General features: G+C 37.1%; 1 protein-coding gene across 1 annotated transcript in view; it reads right to left on the reverse strand.

Annotated features, from left to right (window-relative positions):
• Window positions 1-22,333, reverse strand: part of SETX (senataxin) — a 78,946-nt gene that overhangs the window by 51,896 nt on the left and 4,717 nt on the right. Inside the window, exons 3-9 of the mRNA XM_012744093.3 lie at window positions 17,197-17,380; window positions 15,919-16,129; window positions 13,777-13,886; window positions 5,127-5,346; window positions 3,916-4,035; window positions 713-884; window positions 494-581 (exon numbers count right to left, since the gene is read on the reverse strand). Of these exons, the coding sequence (XP_012599547.1) occupies window positions 494-581; window positions 713-884; window positions 3,916-4,035; window positions 5,127-5,346; window positions 13,777-13,886; window positions 15,919-16,129; window positions 17,197-17,373 (1,098 nt within the window). The 5' untranslated portion in view covers window positions 17,374-17,380. The remainder of the gene's footprint in view (window positions 1-493; window positions 582-712; window positions 885-3,915; window positions 4,036-5,126; window positions 5,347-13,776; window positions 13,887-15,918; window positions 16,130-17,196; window positions 17,381-22,333) is intronic.

Raw genomic sequence — 22,333 nt, forward strand, 5'->3', positions numbered from 1 at the left:
ACATTCAGATAAATAAGCACCATTCATGATAGCTTTAATTCTTAAGCTATAAAAAAGAAAATTTATCATCCCAACACACCTATTTTGGTTTATTATGTATTATTTTTAATATACATACCACCCAAGAAATTGAAAACATAAGTTGAATTCTGAGGTTAAAGTTTCATGAAAAAGCAAATTTACAACACCTTCATGTAACCTGGCCTTCTCCTGGCTGGGTTTGATTTCTAGTCATGTCACTTATGTGCCCATTAACTTTTCATCTTCCCTAAGTGCACTTAAAAATTAATTTACCAAAGTGTACACACTGTAGAGTCCATTTCTGCCTCATGCACAATACATCTGTTAAATCAGAAGGCTTTTATGTAGAAGGTGATTCAAGATAACTACATATTATATTAATAAAATCAGCAATTCAACTAATTATATAAAACACTGTCTATTCAATATAAAGGCAATAAAATATCACCTGAATTTTTAAAGTGTTGTATACCTTTTTGGTCTTTTCAGGATTAAAATTGTATACAATCTGGCTGCAAGTCACCATATCATCCAAATATGATTCTGGTTCTAACTTGGTCCTTAAATAGTAAGAATAAATAAAAGTTACTGAAATGAAGGAAAAGAAAGGCAAAAAACCCTCTTGTTAAGTCAGTTACAACACACATCCTTACAGAGATTATTTTTATATGCTGACATGAATTAAACTGACCTCACAGAACTGTTCCGTATGTGTTGGATCTCTCGATTGTAGCTCACGTTGTTGATAATGGTTTGCAATGCCTCAATGGGGTCAATAAGCTGACCCCAGACCTTGGATCCCAAGCGATCCAGAATCACCATGAAACAATGTAATGCTGGCCAGAAAGGATCCACACTATCATCTGAAATATAATAGAGTAATTACGGAATTACAAAACAATTAGAAAAATGTACTAAAATATATTGAGAATTAAGCATTCTTTATCTGTTTGGCAACAAAATTAAAAGCAAAGCAGCAAGTCATTTAAAGTAAAGCACTGCCAATCCTTAGAGACAAAGGTTTTTAAAAGCTGGCAAATTCTCAAAATATTTTTCTGAGACAGATCATTCTAGCTCTGTTGCCCGGGCTACAGTGCCATGGCTTCAGCCTAGCTCACAGGAACCTCAAACTCCTCCTGCCTCAGCCTCCTAAGTAACTGGAACTCCAGGGGCACATCATCACACCTGGCTAATTTTTTCTATTTTTAGTAGACACAGGGTCTTGCTCTTGCTCAGACTGGTCTCCAACTCCTGATCTCAAGTGATCCTCCCACCTCGGCCATTCAGAGTAACAGGATTACAGACATGAGCCACAGCGTCCAGCCTCTGAAAATATTTTTCAAACAATACTGTGATACCCTTGTAAAAAGCCTTTTTAATGGGGAAAAATTGTTAAATGGGCAACAAAATAGTCTGGTAAACAGAACCTTTTTGCACTGCTTGCCATACCTGAAACAATCTTTTCTACTCAGCTCCTCACCCCCGCCCGGAACTTCATATTCCCATCCTCCAATAAATAACAGAAAAGAAGTAGAGGGGAAAAGGAAAGAGACACTTGTTATTTACACATTTAAAGGAGACCCATAACAACAAATTCTTCTTCAGCACAATCCTGAATTTTGTGTGTCATACATCTCGTGTAAAGAACTGAATCCCTGGCCGGGCGCGGTGGCTCACGCCTGTAATCCTAGCTCTTGGGAGGCCGAGGCGGGCGGATTGCTCAAGGTCAGGAGTTCAAAACCAGCCTGAGCAAGAGCGAGACCCCGTCTCTACTATAAACAGAAAGAAATTAATTGGCCAACTGATATATATATAAAAAAAATTAGCCGGGCATAGTGGCGCATGCCTGTAGTCCCAGCTACTCGGGAGGCTGAGGCAGAAGGATTGCTTGAGGCCAGGAGTTTGAGGTTGCTGTGAGCTAGGCTGACGCCACGGCACTCACTCTAGCCTGGACAACAAAGTGAGACTCTGTCTCAAAAAAAAAAAAAAAAAAAGAACTGAATCCCTTAACTAATGCATAAGCCAAAATACACACCCTTCGTTCAATCTATCACAACATGGCTTTGTTATTATCAACTTTCATCCAATTTAACCTTCAATAGAGCCTTATGTCTTCCAAGAAAAATCTAAAGCCTCAGTCAAAAACTTAACAAAGGCTGGGTGTGGTGGCTGATCCTAGCACTCTGGGAGGCTAAGCTGGGAGTATCACTTGAGGCCAGAAGTTCAAGACCAGCCTGAACAAGACCCCATCTCTACTAAAAACAGAAAGTTAGCCAGGCGTGGTGGTGCAGGCTGTAGTGCTAGTTTCTCCAGAATCCGAGGCAGGATTGCTCAAGCACAGGAGTTTGAGGGTGCAGTGAGCTATCATGACGCCACTTTACTCTAGCCAGAACAAAAGAGTGAGACTATGCCTCAAAAAAGGGAAAACAAAACAAAACTTAAATCTTCCTGTATTATTTCTTTCTGGCTTTATTTTTCACACTCCCCAAACCACAGACTATCCACAGCAAAAACACATCACCAGCTTTTTCCCAAATAAGCAACAGGATGCCTTCGCTATGTGCACCACTTGCCAAAATCCCATCCATCCTTAAAAGTTTAAATGCCTCCTCCTACGTTAAACGTTCCCCATTTAATCACCTACAGTACTCTTCTGAGGCAAGTTCTCTAACTCTTCCAGTTAATGATAATTTTGTTTAGTCACCCTAGAACCTGTGACTTTACTTCCCTCAGACCTCTCAGACTCTGCCCTCTAATCAGTCATCTGTCCAGACTTTCTCATATATTTTTGTATCCTCCACTATAGCTGATACAGTGCCTTATGTCTAGCATGCTCTCAAGGAAGAAAATAGTCAGGTGAGGACGACTATGAAAGGTTTCTTAAGAGGTGACTCACATTTTGAAGAAGAGAAAGGACAGAATTATACATGATACGTGCAGTTAGTCATAAGGAAAGAAATGAAAAATTTATGCATTCAATACTAGCAAATAAATGAGTAATAATCTTAGGAATCATCTAGCAAGGAAATATATGCCATCAAAAAAAGAGTAACATTAATATACATTTTTTTGAATTTCCCACAAATGAGTTTATATCCACAGTCAAGTTGCTTGAACAAAAAAATGAATGGAGGAAAAATATTATGTTTTCACAGGATCTGACATTTTTGGTCTTTATTAACTCATTCCTTCATAAAGAAGACTATAAATATTTATTTAGTAAAGATCATGATTAGCCTGATACAACCATAAGGAAAAGGAAGTCAGGATCTAATAATAAACATAACTACAAGGTTTAGGCCTCACTTTCTAGATTATCTAGAACAGAACTGTCCAAGAGAATTTTCTATGATAATGAAAGTATTCTGTTATCTGCACTGTTTATATAGTAGCCACCAGGCACATGTGGCTATTGGGCCTTGAAATATGGCTAGTGGGACTAAAAAGTGATTTTTAAATTTTAGTTAATTTAAATTTAAATAATCACATATGGCTGGCAGTTACCTTACTAGACAACGAGAACCACAGAGAAATGAAGAAGCAGACAAAGGGAGACCATGGGACAGGGGAGGCTTTCCCCACAATGTTAACCACCATGTCATTACCAATGGGTCTCCCACAGGTTCCAGTTTTCATTCTACCACTAATTTTTTTCATCATGAAAAAGTAGGTTATCTTCCTTGGGGTTCATTCAGTCCCTTCCTCTGAATGGAAGGTGCTGAATTAAACTCTAAAGGTTCTTTCTGATCTGAAAGTCTGAACCTGTTATCTAAACCATAAAAGTTAACTCTTCTTTACTTCATACCATACACCAATTCTTGCAGTGACACTATCATTTTAAAAGAGCATCATGAACCCAGTACTCAAAAACATTTAGTGAGTAAAGTTTATTACCGTCTGATTGCCTCTCCATGGTGTGAAGTATTGACTGCATAAAATCATTTTGTTTGTCTGAGCCCAACAACAGAGAATCCATGGCTTGCTCCTCAAGAATGGTCAACAACATGCAAATACCTGTAAGATTATTTAAAATTTTCTTGAATTAATGAAATAACACCATTATAATGGCTTGTCTGGTTCAGCTGGCAAAAGAAATACAAGGCAGGAAGATGAAGCAAAACAGTATCTGGTTCCTCAAACATTTAAGTCTGAGATATTCATATACAACTGCTCCCATGTAACAGAATTTTAGACTGACTCAAGCGGAAAAGGGGAAAATGGTACTAGCTTGGTTAGAAAACAATTATTAAGATAACTACCACATAACTTGTATTTCACTAATCTAAGATACCTTCAATTTTAAGGTATATCGTATATCATATACCGCTAAAATAGGAAAAAAACCCGCTGCCAATTATGACACATGACCTTAAGACTTGGAATCAATGAAATGGGGTATAACTATTTTGAGGCAGCACAGAACTTATAAACAATGTTAGTAGGTCTTTCTCCACTCATGGAGACTGACCCGTTCCTCTCTCTTTGGAATGTATTTTCACTTTGTATAGTTTCTTTCTTTTCTGTGATAAAAGCTGTTTGTGTGTGTGTTGGGGGGGCAAAACAATGCTAGCAACTCTTTCTACCAGGAAATATCTTACACATTGGAAAAGAGGTATTAACAATCAGACCCCTATTAAGTCAACTACTACACTAATATCTGTTAATCTCATGTTGCTTTAAACAAAAGACTCATTTGCTAGTGCTTGAAAATGTATCTCCTGGCTAGGCCCAGTGGCTCATGCCTATAATCCTAGCACTCTGGGAGGCTGAGGTGGGAAGATCACTCAAGGTCAGGAGTTCGAAACCAGCCTGAGCAAGAGCGAGACTCCGTTTCTACTAAAAATAGAAAGAAATTAATTGGCCAACTAAAAATATATAGAAAAAAAAAATTAGCCAGGCATGGTGGCACATGCCTGTAGTCCCAGCTACTCGAGAGGCTGAGGCAGAAGGGTTGCTTGAGCCCAGGAGTTTGAGGTTGATGTGAGCTAGGCTGATGCCACGGCACTCTAGCCAAGGCAACAGAGTGAGACTCTGTCTCAAAAAAAAAAAAAAAAAAAAAAGAGTCAGGAGTTCGAAAATGTATCTCCTATAGGAACAATACTCACCTAACCAATAGTTTTTGTAGTTCGCAGTATCATACATGTGTGAGGGCAGAAGAATCAGTTTACCCTTCTCAAGGACAGAAGAAGTATAAATGTCTGGACTTTCTAAAAGTCCCAACTCAATGACTTTAAAAAGGCAAGTTAAAACATCTTGTAAGTCATAATAATCATCTCTGTCGACTTTTCCCAAGTTTCTTGCAGTCAGGATAGCCCAGCGTCGAACCTAAAGGTGCAACACATGATTACTTCATTAAATAAATAATGGTCTACATAAAAACATGAATAAGAGAATAGGATTCTGTATAGATATGAAAAAACATGTAAAGAATACATGAAAAAGATACTAATTAAGCAATGTATGGACCTCACTGGATCCTGATTTGAACAAACTAACCCAATAAACGATTTATGAGACAATTATTTCCAAACACTGACCAGAAACATGTTGTTAAGGAATTATTATTTTAGGTGGAATAATGGAATTTTTTTAAAAGTCCTTATCTTTTAGATAAGAACTAAAATATTTTAAAGATGAAATACATGGATGTCTGAGATTTGCTTTAAACTAATCCAAAGGGGAGTACAAGGTGGACTATGTAATAGTTGATAAAGCTAACTGATGGATATATAGGGGGTTCATTATACCATTCTATCTACTGTGATATGTTTATAATTTTCCATAACAGAATGCTTAAAAAAGGAATGAAAACATGAAAGAAGAATCAGAAAAGAAATGAAAGGTCATTCTAAATGGCAGAATAGCACAGGGTAGTGATTTTGAATTTCTTTGGGGCTATAAATTAAGTTTAGTGATCACAACCAGCCTTAATAAAACTAAATAAAATAGATCAGAAAAATATCAGAGTATATCTTTCATAGTAAAAATTAAGTATTGTTTTATGAAACGCTTTATGTTATAAATGCATATTTATATGTGTACTTAATGAAAACATTTTTTACTATAGGTTAATAGTTGGCTGCTTGTGTACAAAAATGCAACTGATTTTTATAAATACATCTTACATCTAGTCATGTTAAGCTCCTACTTCTCATAACTTGTAGATTCTTCAAGGTTTTTTATGTAAATGACCTTAATACTGCAAATAATGGCCTTTCTTCATTTCAAATCCTCATGCTTCTAATTTCATTTTCTAATTTCTTTACTGGATTGACTGTAGATTGTAGTCAATAAAGTTTGAGAAACATAGATCTAATGGATAAAAGCATGAGTTCTATGCCAACGTAAGTAGTGATTATAAACTACTGGAAAAAATACACAGGAATCCATGAGTCCATACTGATAATAAATAAATGAACGGGGAGGAAAAAAGGCTCTTGACTACAGTACGATCAATGTCAATTACCGACTGGTAAACGTGGGAGAATGCTAGAGTTGGAAAATTACCATTTTGTAATCATAGAAAAACTGGCTCAGGCAAGAAGCATCAATGAATGCTAAATTTAGGGGAAATTTTGGTGAGGAGCAGGGTATTTACACAGTCTTGAAATATCTGAATAGAAATCACTTAGTGGAGAAATTGGACAACAGCTCAACCAACCAAAACAAAATTAGCATGACCATGAGGGGCAAAGGACATGGTGTGTCTCTCTACATAGGACAAGCTGAGAAGGACATAACATCACTTACACAGTACTCCAGCTAGGTGGGAATGCATAACCTGAACCTTCCCATGACGAAACATCAGACAATCCCCAAATGAGGATCATTCCATTGTTTAAAAAGAGGCAAAGGCAGGAATGACTATATTCTTCAGAAATATAGTTGTCATAAAAGACAAAGAAATGTTATAGATTAAAGGGGACTAAAGTGAAATGACAACTAAATGCAAGACCTTTATCAGCAACAAGAGATCTTGCAGATCCATGACCTCTCCAATACTAGTATTCTCAATCACAGGGTTAAAAATGGTGTTATCACTGTCATCTTATCATTTCCCTGATCATTAAATACAAAACATTCCTTCATGTTATTTATTATCCATAGGTATATCCACTTCTGGGACATGCCATTGTAGGTCTTTTTTCCATTTTTCTTTTGTAGTTAGTATTGTAATTATCTTCTCCCAATTTTTAACTTGCCCTTTCACTTTTTTTATGGCATCTTTTGATAAACTGAAGTTCTTAATTTTAATACAGTCAAGTTTATCAACTTTCCTTTGATAATCAATGTTTTTCTTCTTTTCTATGAAATCTTTCCTTGCCGTAAGATCCAAATGATACCTACATTTTCTGCCAGGAGTTTTGACAATTTAACCTACCGTGTTTCCCCGAAAATAAGACCTACCCATAAAATAAGCCCTAGCAGGATTTCTAAGCATTTGCGCAATATAAGCCCTACCCCAAAAATAAGACCTAGTGATGGGCATGGCTGCGCAGAGTGTCTGCACAACCCATGCATTTCGTCACGGAGCGGTAAAGAAGCAGCCCTTCTCATCTGCCCCATGAGAGCTCTACTGCTCGACATGAGAGATGGGGTCCAATGGTTCTAAAGGAAATAGAGTCACAAGAAAATCAGTATGGAATTCGGAGTTTGGAGAGTTATGATGATGTTCCAGAAGACGACGACTTAACTATATTTGAATAAATGTAGATTGTTGTGCCATACTTAAAAAAAATAACACATCCCCTGAAAATAAGCCCTAGGGTGTCTTCTTGAGGAAAAATAAATATAAGACCCTGTCTTATTTTTGGGGAAACACGGTATTTTCTCAATCTACTATAATTGGAATTTTCTCTTTAATTGTTGGCTGCTTGTGTACAGAAATGCAACTGATTTTTATAAATACATCTTTTTTTTTTTTACTTTTTTATTACACTCTTGTCATCCCTTCTTGCATTATAAATACATCTTACATCTAGTCATGTTAAGCTCCTACTTCTTATAACATGTAGATTCTTCAAGGTTTTTCTATGTAAATGACCTTAATATACCACAAATAATGGCCTTTCTTCATTTCAAATCCTTATGCCTCTAATTTCATTTTCTAATTTCTTTACTGGATTGATCAGAACCCCCAATTCAAACTTTACAGAAGTGGTGATACTGAGCACCTTTGTCTTACTCTGGATTTTAAAGGGAACACTTCATTAAAAGTCATTTTGGATAATGTTTTCTCTAGGTTTTTTACAGATATTATTCATTAGATTGTAGAACTGCCTTCTATTGCTAATTCACTAAGAATTTTTAATCATGAATATGTTGAATTTTATCAAATGGGTTTTTTTTTTTTTGCGTCTATTCAGACAATCATTGGTTTTTTGCTTCAATCTGTTAATGTGGTGAAATTGTATTTCTGAATTCTCTAATATTTTGTTTAGGATTTCTATGTTTAGGATTTTCTATATTCATGACTATAATTTTCTTTTAATATGTTAGTCATTTTGTTACAGTGTAACAATAACTTCATAAAATAAATTTCCAAGTACTCTTTTTCTGGAAGGAGATGACTAAAATTAGGAGAATATATTCCTGGAAAGTATAACTCCTATAAAACCATCTGAGCCTGATGTTTTTGTTGTGGGAAGACTTACCAATGGTTCCTCAATGTCCTTATTAGTTACAATATGCAAGTAGTTATATTTTTCTAGGAATTTGTCTATTTAATCTAAATTTTCAAAACTGCTGGCATATAGTTGTTTGTAACATTCTACTATCCAGATAATCTCCACTTAATTTGTAGTATCTCCTCCTTTTCATTCATATACTTCTACTTCCCTTGATCATTCTTACCTGAACTATACATTTTGTTGATTTTTTCTAAGAACCAACTTTTAGGTTTGTGTATTGTCTCTATGTAAAGTTTGCTCCAATGAGTTCCACTCATTTTTTATCTCCTTCTACTTTCTTTGATTTATTCCATTGTTTTCTAGCTTCTTAAGAGGAATAATCAGCTCATTAATTTTCAGGCTTTCTTCTTTTCCAATAATCACTTAAAGACATAAATTTTCCCTCAAAGCACCTCTTTTGCTACAGCCTATAAGTTTTTACAAATAGCATTTTCATTATAATTTGGTTGTATTTTTTAATTTTATGATTTCTTTCCTTTTTAGGATATATTAATTTCCACATGTGGAAACTTATTTAACTTTTTATTATTAACATCTATCTACACTGTGCTATACTCAAAGATCATAGTATATAGGATACCAAGTCCTTGAAATGCATTGAAGTTTTCACTTAAATGATCTAGTATATTTTCATTTTTGTAATGTTTACTATACATATGAAAAACTGGTTAGATTCACAGCTCATACATGATCCATCAGATCAAACTTACAAACTGTCTTATACAGATATCTGATATCCTGCCTGGATTTGGCCTACTGACTCATCAATAATGAAGAGGGTATGTTGAGATTCCTTACAACAATAATGAATTTATCTATTTCTCCCTGAAGTTCTACCAATAACTGCAACATCTCCTTTGAAGTGATTTTAACTAGCCTATTTCTTAATCTTATTCATCCCTGTCCTAATGGCTATTTTACTTGATAATACTATATCTTCAGCAATGCTTTTTAAGGTCTTTTCCTAATAGTTCTTTTTCCATCCCTTACGTATTAACTATTACTGTGCCCTTATGTTTTAGATCAGGGGTCCTCAAACATTTTAAACAGGGGGCCAGTTCACTGTCCCTCAGATTGCTGGAGAGTGTGGCACACATTCCACACATGCACACTGTGGGCTTGGGATGAGTTGGCTGCTAAGCAGGACAGGCAGCAGTGGCAAAAACACCCGGTGGGCCGGATAAATGTCCTTGTCGGGCCACATGTGGCCTGCGCGGGCTGTAGTTTGAGGATGCCTGTTTTAGATGTTATCTCACAGAATCTATCTAGATTTTAGTTATTTTGTAATCTAACCTGATCTTTAACTGACAAATTCAGCCAATTTACATTAAATATTGATATCCTTAAGTCTCTATTATATATGAACCTTTTTATTTCTTTTAAAATATTTCTTGCTTTTTAAAAATAATTCGTATCTATCCCTGTCCTTAATAGGATAAAAATTTAGCATGCATGCTCTCACATCTTTGGTCTCCTTGCCTGGCAACCCTACCATGTTGATATTGCCTATTCTAAGTTATTACTGATACTGAGACCAGAAGTGTTTTGAATTTTTCCAGATTTTGGAATATTTGCATTATACTTACTGGTTGAGCATCCCTTAATCGAAAAATCTGAAATCTAAAATGCTCCAATGAGCTATCCTTCAAGCATGACTTTTGAGCATCACATCAGCATTTTAAGTTTCAGATTTTGGACCATTTAGGATTTTGAGATTAGGGATACTCAAAGTATATTCACTTTGTTTGAATTTAGCCTTTTTTAAAACAATAAACTTTACCACAGTATTCAGTCAACTTTATACATCACTTGTAACACCTTGCAGATTCTTCTCAGTACTTCATTCAGTGTGGCAAACCTTCTAAGACCTTATACAAACAGGGTATTTTTTTTTTTTTTTTTTTTTGAGACAGAGTCTCACTTTGTTGTCCAGGCTAGAGTGAGTGCCGTGGCGTCAGCCTAGCTCACAGCAACCTCAAACTCCTGGGCTCGAGTGATCCTTCTGCCTCAGCCTCCCGAGTAGCTGGGACTACAGGCATGTGCCACTATGCCCGGCTAATTTTTTATATATATATATATCAGTTGGCCAATTAATTTCTTTCTGTTTTTTTATAGTAGAGACGGGGTCTTGCTCTTGCTCAGGCTGGTTTTGAACTCCTGACCTTGAGCAATCCGCCCGCCTCGGCCTCCCAAGAGCTAGGATTACAGGCGTGAGCCACAGCGCCCGGCCACAAACAGGGTATTTTTATCATGCTCTCAAACTCGAGCAAGTTTGGTTGGAGATGTAATTTTAGGTTTTAAACTCTTTTCTTTCAATACACTATAAAATACCACTCCACTGTCTTCTTGCCTTCAATGTGACTGCTATAAATCTGGTGTCGATCTGATTCTTGTGTCTTTGGACGTGATCTTTTCTTTGGAGAACCCTTAGATTTTGTCTTTGATGTTCTCAAATATCACTAATTCTACCTAAGTGTGGTTTTCCTTCTCTTCTCTTTGATACTCGATATAGGCCATTAGGCCATTACAATCAGCAGTCTGTTTTTCTCTAAATTCCAAAGAATTTACCTGCCTTATTTCTCCAATATCTCCTCATCTTGATTTTTATTTTTCTCTTTCTGGATCTTCTTACATCTATGTTTACACTACTACTTCTATCCTCCATATCTCTTAGCTTTTTCTATATTTTCTATTTCTGCCTTTTTCTTCTTCCTTGAGATTTGCTCAATCTGGCCTTCTAATTCAGTAATTTGGCCAGGCATGGTGGCTCATGTCTGTAACCCTAGCACTCTGGGAAGCTGAGGCAGGCGGATTGCTCAAGGTCAGGAGTTTGAAACCAGCCTGAGCAAGAGCGAGACCCCGTCTCTACTATAAATAGAAAGAAAGAAATTGGCCAACTAATATATATAGAAAAAATTAGCCAGGCATGGTGGTGCACGCCTGTAGTCCCAGCTACTCGGGAGGCTGAGGCAGGAGGATCGCTTGAGCCCAGGAGTTTGAGGTTGCTGTGAGCTAGGCTGACGCCAGGGCACTCACTCTAGCCTGGGCAACAAAGCAAGACTCTGTCTCAAAATAATAATAATAATAATAATAATAAATCAGTAATTTGTTTTCTCAGCTGTACTCACTACATTATTTATCCCATTCCTGAAATCTTCATTTTAAATCATATTTTTCAAATCTTACAATTGTTCAGTTCTTATGTTTTCTGTTCTCACTTCATATTTACACTTTCCCTTATTTCTTTTAGCATGTTTATTATAATAATGTTAAATTACTGGAAAAATGTTCTAATATTTCTGTTTCTACTGAAATCTTTGTTTCTCCTATGTCTTTCATTTTTAGCTTGTGAATTCATTTTCACTCTGAGGTATTGGCTCCTATCAGGCAGTGCCTATAGAAGGTGGCCAGACCCCAGTCTGGCTTACTCCCAATGAATTCAGGGGTGAGAATGAAGGATGAAAGCCAAGCCAGACAAACAGTAATCACTCATTGCCGCACATTTTATTTTCAAGCTCAGGTAATCAGCCTTTATTCCCAGAGTGAAGCAACATTAGAAGACACTACTGGGCTGTGTAATTCCCCAGTCCTGGGAGTTGAGAAGAGATGGTGCTGAAATCTACCAGTGGTTAACTGGTCCCCAGCTGCTTGTTGCAGCAGCATCCCAAAGACACCAGGGTTATGCACAATCCTGATTTATTCTTACCTTCACCTGGATCAGATCTTTTGAGTTGCCACAGGTATGAGTGCAAACACTGCTTATCCAAGGCAATGGTAAAGGAGAACTGAGAGTAGAACCTTTCCTATTTTCTCCTCCCACAGCCAGACAACAGGAATGTCTCATCCCTGACTCCCACATTCACCATTCAAAACAGCCCTTGTCAAACCAGAGTTTCTCCCAGTTTTCTCTATTTTTGCTTTCAAGTTCTTCTTTAAAGAAAAGACCAACAGTGTTGGTCTTGGCTATCTATCTTAGCAATCATTTTCTTTATGTTTTTTTCAAGGATTTGGTTTACAAGGCCATCCTACAAGGAGGCAAGTACGCCTCCTTCCATAACCTTTCCTAAACACAAATTTGGGATTATCTATATCCATCCCTCAGACTCTTACTCCAGAACTAGGTCTAATATCAGTAGCTCAGGATTGCCAACCTTTGGTCACATAAGGGGTACTGTAGACTCAGTCATCAAGCCTCCAAATGCTTGGTATGGGTCTTGGTTACAAGACTACACCTGCTTCCTCTATATGTACACTGCTTTGAAAAAGCCAGTCAAGCTTTTCATACTTTGTCAACCTTCTTCCATAGACAAGAGCCCCACTCTTGTTTAAAGCAGAGCTTGGTTCTGATTCTTTGCCTTGCCTTGAGTATATTTCTAACTCCTATTAACCTGCACAAGCTGAATTCCCAGCTACCTACAGCTACCTAGGCCTACAGGTTTTCACCCATTTATTACTTTATGCTACTATTCATGGCCACTGGCTTAATGTGGTAACATTAAGTTCTAGGTGCCCATGTGCATGAGACCTACAGCAATGACCGCCTCCCTGCGTGGTGATAAGCCATAAGCACGACGTCAGGTTTCCGTGCTCTGACATGCTCTCTGCTTCTGTTCCTTGCCACTGTTCTGACTTGTATGTCTCTCTTCATTTCTAACACCTAGGAATTTCCCAGGGAACTTCTCCTTTTACCTTGTTTTAAATCTCATCTATTACTGAAATAATTTTTCAAACATTTTAACTTACATTTCTGTGCATTTGGAGTGAGGCAGAAAGGTAAGAAAAGCAAGAGAGAAGAGTCCCTCTTCATCAATTCAGTTCAACATATTGAAAGAAAATCAAATTATTCCCCTATTTGTATTTTAAGCTAAAGCATCACCCACCAGGAATTATTCCCCTACCCTCTTGGATCCCTTCTTCTTTGACCCTATACTTAACTATAGTAATTTTAAAATAAGAAAAATTTCAGCAAACATTTTAAACAAATTTCACACCAAAAACTTCTATTATACTACCTATAGGTACCGAAATAAAATATATCCTTCCACTGCCTAACACTCATACTCACCATTTCATTGGGATGGACCAAGAACAAATAGATCCCTGGATGTTTGTCAAACACCTGAAAGGAGCAATTGGCTTGTTCCATCCGACAAAGTGCTTCAACACATAATTCATCTAAACAGAAAAAATAAGGCAATAAATAAAAGATATAAATCTTATCAACTTATCAAGATTTCCTAAATCTGGTTCCTTCAGTTGCTCTGTAAAGAAATCAAAATCTGGCCGGGCGTGGTAGCTCACACCTGTAATCCTAGCACTCTGGGAGGCCGAGGCAGGAGGATTGCTTGAAATCAGGAGTTCGAGAGCAGCCTGAGAAAGATCGAGACCCTGTCTCTACTATAGATAGAAAGAAATTAGCCAAAAAACTAAAAATAGAAAAACAAATTAGCTGGGACACAGTGTTGTGTGCCTGTAGTCCCAGCTACCTGGGAGGCTGAGGCAGGAGGATTGCCTAAGCCCAGGAGTTTGAGGTTGCCATGAGTGAGGCTGATGCCACGGCACTCTAGCCCAGGCAAGAGAGTGAGACTCTGTCTCAAAAAAAAATTTTTAAAAAAATCAAATTTTTTTTTTTCATACTGAGGCATAAAAATGCTTATTATGTAAATGTAGGACAATATTCACCTATCTGACAGACTTATCAGTTTATCACAGTGTATTCTTAGGAATTATTCTGACTTTACTAGAATATATCTTTCTTTTTACGCTTGGCAATTATCTTCATAGGTTATTTTCTGAGAAATATGGTTACAGTTCCAATTCTGTTTGGATTTTACCTTTTGACCCACCTGGACTTTATTTGGTACAGGAGTGAAGAATGAAGTCAGCTTTTCCCCCAATTGTCCCACTCCTATTTATTGAATAATCCACTTATGCTAACAGATCTATCAACTTCAGTGTCAAGCTGCAAAAAATATTCCGCTAGTGATAGTGGCTGCCTTTGGGACTGAGAGAGATAATGACAGGACAAACATGAGGGGAGCCTCTGGGACACTGATGTTTCTTGATCTGGATGCTGGCTACACACAATGTGTTTAATTTGTAAAAACTCATCAAGTTAACATGCTTTTCTGGATATATTTTGAAAAATGCCTTGTTAGAATTTTAAAATCTAACTACTTTGAATTTATTGATTTAGGGAGAATTGCTTTATCAAATCTTTGGATCTACTTTTCAGCTGACTAAAAATACAGAGAATTGAGAAGTTAAATAAAGAACATTACTCTATAGGACAACTATATGGTCTCCTCAACAAGTCAAATTCATGAGAAGGAAAAAGCACGTGTGTGCGTGTGTGTACAAATACATCTGTCCCTTGGTATAGACAGGGGACTGATTTCAGGACATCCCCCACATACCAAATCCACACATATTCAAGTCCTGCGTCACCCTGAGGAACCTGCATATACAAAAAGTTGGCTCTTTGTATATGCAGGGTTTTGCATCCCACAAATATTGTATTTTTGATCCAAATTTGGTTGAAAAAAAGATCCCAGTATAATTGGATCTGCATAGTTTAAACCCCTGTTGTTCAAGAGTCAACTGTAGGTTGTTTTGAATTAAAAGAGATGGAAGAACTATGAACCCAATGCAATGTGTGATCCCTGACTGGACTCTGATTTAAACAAACCAGCCAAAAATACATTTTGCAACTACTGGGAAAATCTGAATAATTTCTAATTTATTCTACACCTTTCTTTCTGTGTTCTAGCCATAGTTCTTACTTTAGAATAGCAGCGTTAGCATAAAGCCACTGGATAGTTTCCTAATTAGAAACCTTTATAAAATGCAAGTTTCTCAACACAGATTCATAACTAATTGCCTCCTCCTCTATATATCATACATGTCTCTATGGTCTGTGTTATGTTTTTCATCAGATAAATGTAATAAACCAAATATTCCAAGCCATATATTTAGAATTATATCTTTCACTTTGGTTACTATGACTAGATTTTAGATGCCTTAAAGGTACTGTTATTTTGTTAGATTTGATAGAGTAGGAAAATGCCTTTACTTTTAAGAGATCCATACTACTGAGAAACAGTATCTTAATGTTTAGTACACAAATGTTCAATATAGATAAATCTAAATTTTTACAATCTTAAAATAATAAAACTGATATAACTTGAGGAACACCAAAGATACTCACTAACACGTTCATGTAGAAGCAGGTAAGGATATTTGAGTATTTCAAGAAGAGGAACTCGAAGCTTATTTTCAAAGTCTTGGCCAGTAAAGTCAAACAATTGTGCCTCTCCATTGTTGTCTACTATGTATAATTCATCATCATCTCCAATTTCTGCCTTCATGGATTTTTCAAAGTGATTTATGAGACGTGAGGTTTCTAATTCCCATAAAACCTAAAAGAAAAGAAAAATGGGCAATGTGCTTTATATCAACATAATACATTGGATGTGATGGTCATTCTAGAAAGCCTTTTCCTAAGTATAAAAATTCAGAAATCATATATTAGATTTATTTGAAGAAAAATATCTCATCAGGGCCACTTTTATGAGATAAGAGTTTGAATGCAGAGTATGAGATGTGTAAACATTTTTCATGCAGAGTTTTGTAATAACTATCTCAACATTCCTATCAACTATACTATTCAAAAGGAAATGAGAATCTGGAGCTTTCTGTCAAAGTTGTGAGCTAGGCCTTCTGTGCCTTCCCTTCTGTGTTCTAGCCATAGTTCTTACCTTAGCATAGCAGCTTTAGCATAAAGCCACTGGATAGCTTCCTAATTAGAAAACTTTATAAAATGCAAGTTTCTCAACACAGATTCATAACTAATTTCCCTCTCCTCTACATATCATACATGTTTCTATGGTCTGTGTTCTGTTTTTCATCAGATAAATTTAATAAACCAAATATTCCAAGCCACATATTTAGAATTATACCTTTCACTTTGGTTACTATGACTAGAAAATATGCTTGCCCTTTGGTTTATACCATTTACCCATTAAAAAAACAAAAAAGTAAGTTATTAACCAATTAAAAAAAACTCGTATCATTCAGATGCTTGCCCTTTGGTTTATACCATTTACCCATTAAAAAAACAAAAAAGTAAGTTATTAACCAATTAAAAAAAACTCGTATCATTCAGATTCAAGAATGTAGCACTGACAAATATATTATCATAAAAGATTAAAATAATTATCCCCATAACTTCAATTGATAAAATAATTTTATCCCAAAATGACTAAATGTGACACATCATAAAATTCTACTTTAGGTTTCAATTCAATTCCATCAGTGATAAGCATTTACTCAACACATACTATATACCAGGTACTTGAGGTATATTAGCCTTCAAAGTTTAAATCATATCAAATCATCATTTCTGCAAATGCTTCCACAGAGCTCAAATTAATTCTCTTCCTATTTATCAAGCTCTGAAAAATACTGCCCGTCTAATATAAATTACCTCATGCAAGAATGGTAATTCATCTCTTGCTTTGTGGTATTCAGTCACACACTCTAAGCAGTAGCAGAGGTCTTCATCAGCTGTTTGAAATTCACTGGACTGGGTCTTAGACACATAGCTCTTTAAGAAGTCAATGGTGGAAACACCACCTGGCGTACACCAACAACATGTGGTCATTCTGCACCTATAGCCAGAAAAAATGACACCTAAAGACTCAAGAAAAAAGTAATACTTCAGGCCTATTCTGTGTGAAGAAGAGGTATACTTCCTACTTGTGACCCTGGTCTTCAACTTAAAATGTTCTTCCACGCCAGAACATTCTGCTGGCTAGCTTATCATTGACTAAACTCTTTAAAGTCTTTTATCTTTGAGACATAAGAAATATTGAGAAATGAAAGCACTGTATTTGTAGTAAACATCATAAGTGACAGGATGGCCTTGCTAATAAGCTAACAGGGAAAAATAAATTGTCTAACCCGCAAATAAATTGTCTAAGTAATGGCATGTACCTTAACTCCTGTCTTTAAGATTAATCACATGAGCTCTCTCACAAATTCATCACCTATGGAGATCATTACACAGCATCTGAAAAGCGCTGAGCAGACAGAAAGAAAGTGTAAATTCTCCTTGCCAAAGAAATCCAGATCCAGTGGTGAAAATGGTGGCTGCTGGTCGGCTGACAATAGAAGAGGCTCTATTATCAGCAGACCAGCAACCACCATTTTTTCCTCTTTCTCTTTGTCTCCATAAACCCCTCCAGCTCCTTCTATTCCTGGCTGGCACTTCCCCTTCTTTCTTTCATGTGCTGTACCTCTTTCTCCTCTCTCTCCCTTTCTCTCTCTCAGAGAAAGTAAAATAAACTTTCTAACTTTTTTTATATCCTAATCTTTGTGTTGAGAACTCTTTCACAAGCCCACGTACAAATTCCCAGCCCGCCTTAACCCTAACAATATGGCAACATATAGTTGTGCTATAGAGAAGGCTCAAAACTATGCAGCACTTATGGATAATACACAGAGAAACAGACTTAATCAACATTTTCAAAGTACAAATGTTGAAGTATTATAGAAATGTATTAGAGTCAAAGCAAAAAGCTCCGGAATCCTTTTGCATTCCCAGAAGCCATGTTCCAGAAATCTCTGGAAACATAAAAATCCATAAATATTAACTTGCACAAATAATAAAAACTCATATAGATGTGAAAGAAAAATGGATAGTCTATTCGGGGGCTTCTGAAAGTTGTCAGTGGTTGGGCAAAGTGACTCACACCTAAGCTCAGCAGTTCAAAACCAGCCTGGGCAACATAACAAGATCCCATCCCTACAAAAAAAAAAAAATTCTGGGCATGGTGGCACATGCCTATAGTCCCAGCTACTCAAGTGGCCGAGAAAGGAGAATCACTTGACCCCAGGCATTCAAGGTTACAATGAGCTATGATCAAGCCACTGTACTTTAGCTTGGGCAACAGGGCAAGACCCTGTCTCAAAATAGTAAATAAAAGTTGTTAGGTCCTGAGGAAGACTGACCTTTGGAGACAGTTACGGAGCATGCCCTCTTAATTACTGACCTTTTGCAATAGGTTAACTTATTTTCTTGTGACTGGCTCAGACCAGATGACACCTGGGATAAAAGACCTCATGACTGGAATAAAAGATCCAAGACTACCATACACATAATGTGGAATGTTAAACATATCCTTCCCAAAAGGAACACTGCCTATAAGCAATCAAACTGCTGTAACTACACACTAACCTCATATAGAAAATGCTGAAATCTTATTAAGCTTCCCCAGATACTGCCTATATAAATGGCCCTCAAACCTCTTTCCAGTTTGGAGCACAAACTCCATCTTTTACAGTCTGTGTTCTCCCAAGTGGCCATCCTCAAATTCTGCACTAAAATAAATTCAGTATTTAATTATATTTCCTGAATCTGGTTATTAAGGTTGACACAGAGAAGGACTTTCTCTTGTTTCTAAAGCACTTATATGAACTTGCATATACTTATGTATGAACTGCTGCCCATAACTCATGGTCTTCACTGAACTGTAAACTCTTAATAGCTACAAATGTTAACTTATTGCTACTAAGTTTAATACTTATAGTTCCAACCTTCTTCAACTTTGTTTTTATAACACCAGCAGACCCTCTACAATATAAACTCAAAAGTAAAAGGGTTAAAATGAAATAATCTTCCAAATCCTGGAAATCTCAAAGACAGCAAGGTAGCAATACAGTAACAAGAAGAAAGAGGAAATCCCAAGAATGAAATTGTTCAAAGGTTTGAATGAAGACCTATAAGGCAGGTTTATCAGAAATGCAGATGACATGAAACTGAGAGGATTAGAAAATAGGATGGAAGCCAGAATTCAAAGAGGTCTCCAGCTTTAAAAAGGTATAACAAAAATAAGCTAAAATCCTACATTCTTAGCCTTATAAGTAAATACATCTAAAGGCTAACAGACCCCATCTCTACAAAGAAATAGAAAAATTAGCCAGGCATGGTGGCACACCCCTGTAGTCCCAGCTACTCGGAAGGCTGAGCCAGGAAGATCACTAGAGCCCAGGAGTTTGAGGTTGAAGTGAGCTGTGATGACACCACTGTACTCCAGCCAGAGCAATATCCAGCCCCCCAAAAAAGGAAAGAACAGAAAGATAGAAAAAAAAGCTAACAGAAAGCTGTCAGCAAACAGTATATTGCAGCCAAATAAAAAGCAAATGTCTTCATTGATAATGTATCAAACAAATAAACAGGCTGAGGCAGGGAAAATGCCAAGTAGGTCTAGAGGATCTTGTAGGGCTAGAGAGTCAACCTAGAATAGTTCCCTATGGCTAAAGCTGAAACAATTTTAACAAAATAAATAATGTAATATTGGATCCTAACCCAAAGTATAATAAACATATATGAATCCATACTGATATAAATAAATGACTGAAAAAATGGGAGAGAAGGGACAAATCTTCCTTTAAAGTATACATTTTACTTGCACTTCAGTCCCTTAAGTTTCTAAAGTTTAGACTGACTATAATGTTACTTGCCAAAATCATGCTTAAAAGAATTGATGTTTGAGAAATCTCCATCGAGTTTCTTTTTTTTTTTTTTTTTTTTTTTTGAGACAGAGTCTCACTTTTGTTGCCCCGGCTAGAGTGAGTGCCGTGGCGTCAGCCTAGCTCACAGCAACCTCAAACTCCTGGGCTCAAGCGATCCTCCTGCCTCAGCCTCCCAAGTAGCTGGGACTACAGGCATGCACCACCATGTCCGGCTAATTTTTTTTTTTTTTTGTATATATATTTTTAGTTGGTCAATTAATTTCTCTCTATTTTTAGTAGAGACGGGGTCTCGCTCAGGATGGTTTCGAACTCCCAACCTCGAGCAATCCGCCCGCCTCAGCCTCCCAGAGTGCTAGGATTACAGGCGTGAGCCACCGCGCCCGGCTTGAGTTTCATTTTCTATACTTACATCTTCTTAAGTTCACTTTCCACACTGAATGCTATCACCGGAAAAAAAAAAAAAAAGCTTCCTCAAATTGTCAACTTCTTAGTATTATGGTATTGGCCATATATAGAACCCAAAATAATATGTATAAATACTCCCTGTTCCACGAGGTGGAGCTTAACCACAACCCTCAAGCCCAGTACGGGCTTAATTTAGTGAAATCACCTCCAAAGAAGAATTTGGAAAAGGAAGAAGCATGGAGACACTTGCAAACACAACCTTATGGGGATAAGCCATGCTGACACATCCCTTACATAATGTGATAAGGAAGTAACCTGATCTTTGTGGTTTAAAAAAAACCCTTTCTAAAAACCCATGAGCACAGACCATTCATGAAAAAAAGAAAAAATCAGACAAACCCACATTGAGTATTATCTAAATGATTATCTGCCAGTCTGCAACAAAAGGAAGAAAACCACACCCAAAGAGAATCCAGTGTTGTTTCATATGAAAATAAGGGTTTATTGGGAATTGGCCAGAAAATTATCCAACAGACCTATCTTGAGAAATGTGACTTTAACTATCCAAGGGAGGTAAAATATCAACCTAATGGGAGGGGAGTTGTGTGGGGGGGAAGAGATTGCAAAACTAACCACAAATTTAACAAAGTTCATTTCATAAACTGAATGAATCTAACCCATGCATTCCCATCAGAGGTGATAGCAACCTAAAGGGGATGAAAATTGTTTAGTGGGACATGAAAAATTCCTACTCTTTTCATATATAAAGCCCAGATACACAGTAAAGAGATACTGCGTTTCCCCAAATATAAGACAGGGTCTTATATTTATTTTTCCTCAGGAAGACACCCTAGTGGTTATTTTCAGGGGATGTGTTTTTTTCCCCTCAAAGCCTCAGCTTGGGCTGGGTGCGGTGGCTCACCCCTGTAATCCTAACACTCTGGGAGGTGGAGGTGGGCAGATTGCTCAAGGTCAGGAGTTTGAAACCAGCCTGAGCAAGAGCAAGACACTGTCTCTACTATAAATAGAAAGAAATAAATTGGCCAACTAATATATAGAGAAAAAATTAGCCATGCACGGTGGCGCATGCCTGTAGTCCCAGCTACTCGGGAGGCTGAGGCAGTAGGAAGGATTGCTTGAGCCTAGCAATTTGAGGGTGCTGTGAGCTAGGCTGACGCCAGGGCACTCACTCTAGCCTGGGCAACAAAGTGAGACTCTGTCTAAAAAAAAAAAAAGCCTCAGCTTGCAGCACACACAGAATGGCCAGCACCTGATAGGGGGAGTCGACCTTGTTGGTGAGGCTGCCTGCACCTTTCCGATCACCTCTGGGATAATAGCTGTCACAATAGGACCAATGAGAAGGCCTGCTCATTTTCTTTACTGCTCCCCTATGAAATGCATGGGTTATGCAGATGTGCTGCGTAGCCACGCCCATCACTAGGTCTTATTTTCAGGGTAAGGCTTCTATTGCGCAAATGCTTAGAAATGCTGCTAGGGCTTATTTTATGGGTAGATCTTATTTTCAGGGAAACACAGTAATATATTGGTGCTATTAAAATTAATGGGAGGGGCAATTAGAAAAGCTGTCAAAAAAGTCTCTCTTTCAGGGAAAAAAAGGGGGACAATAAAAGGTTAAAAAACCTAAGCAAAGTCACTGAATACCTGGGTATGGAAATTTGACA

Source organism: Microcebus murinus, chromosome 12 (genome assembly GCF_040939455.1).
Source record: "Microcebus murinus isolate Inina chromosome 12, M.murinus_Inina_mat1.0, whole genome shotgun sequence".
Lineage (NCBI taxonomy): Eukaryota > Metazoa > Chordata > Mammalia > Primates > Cheirogaleidae > Microcebus > Microcebus murinus.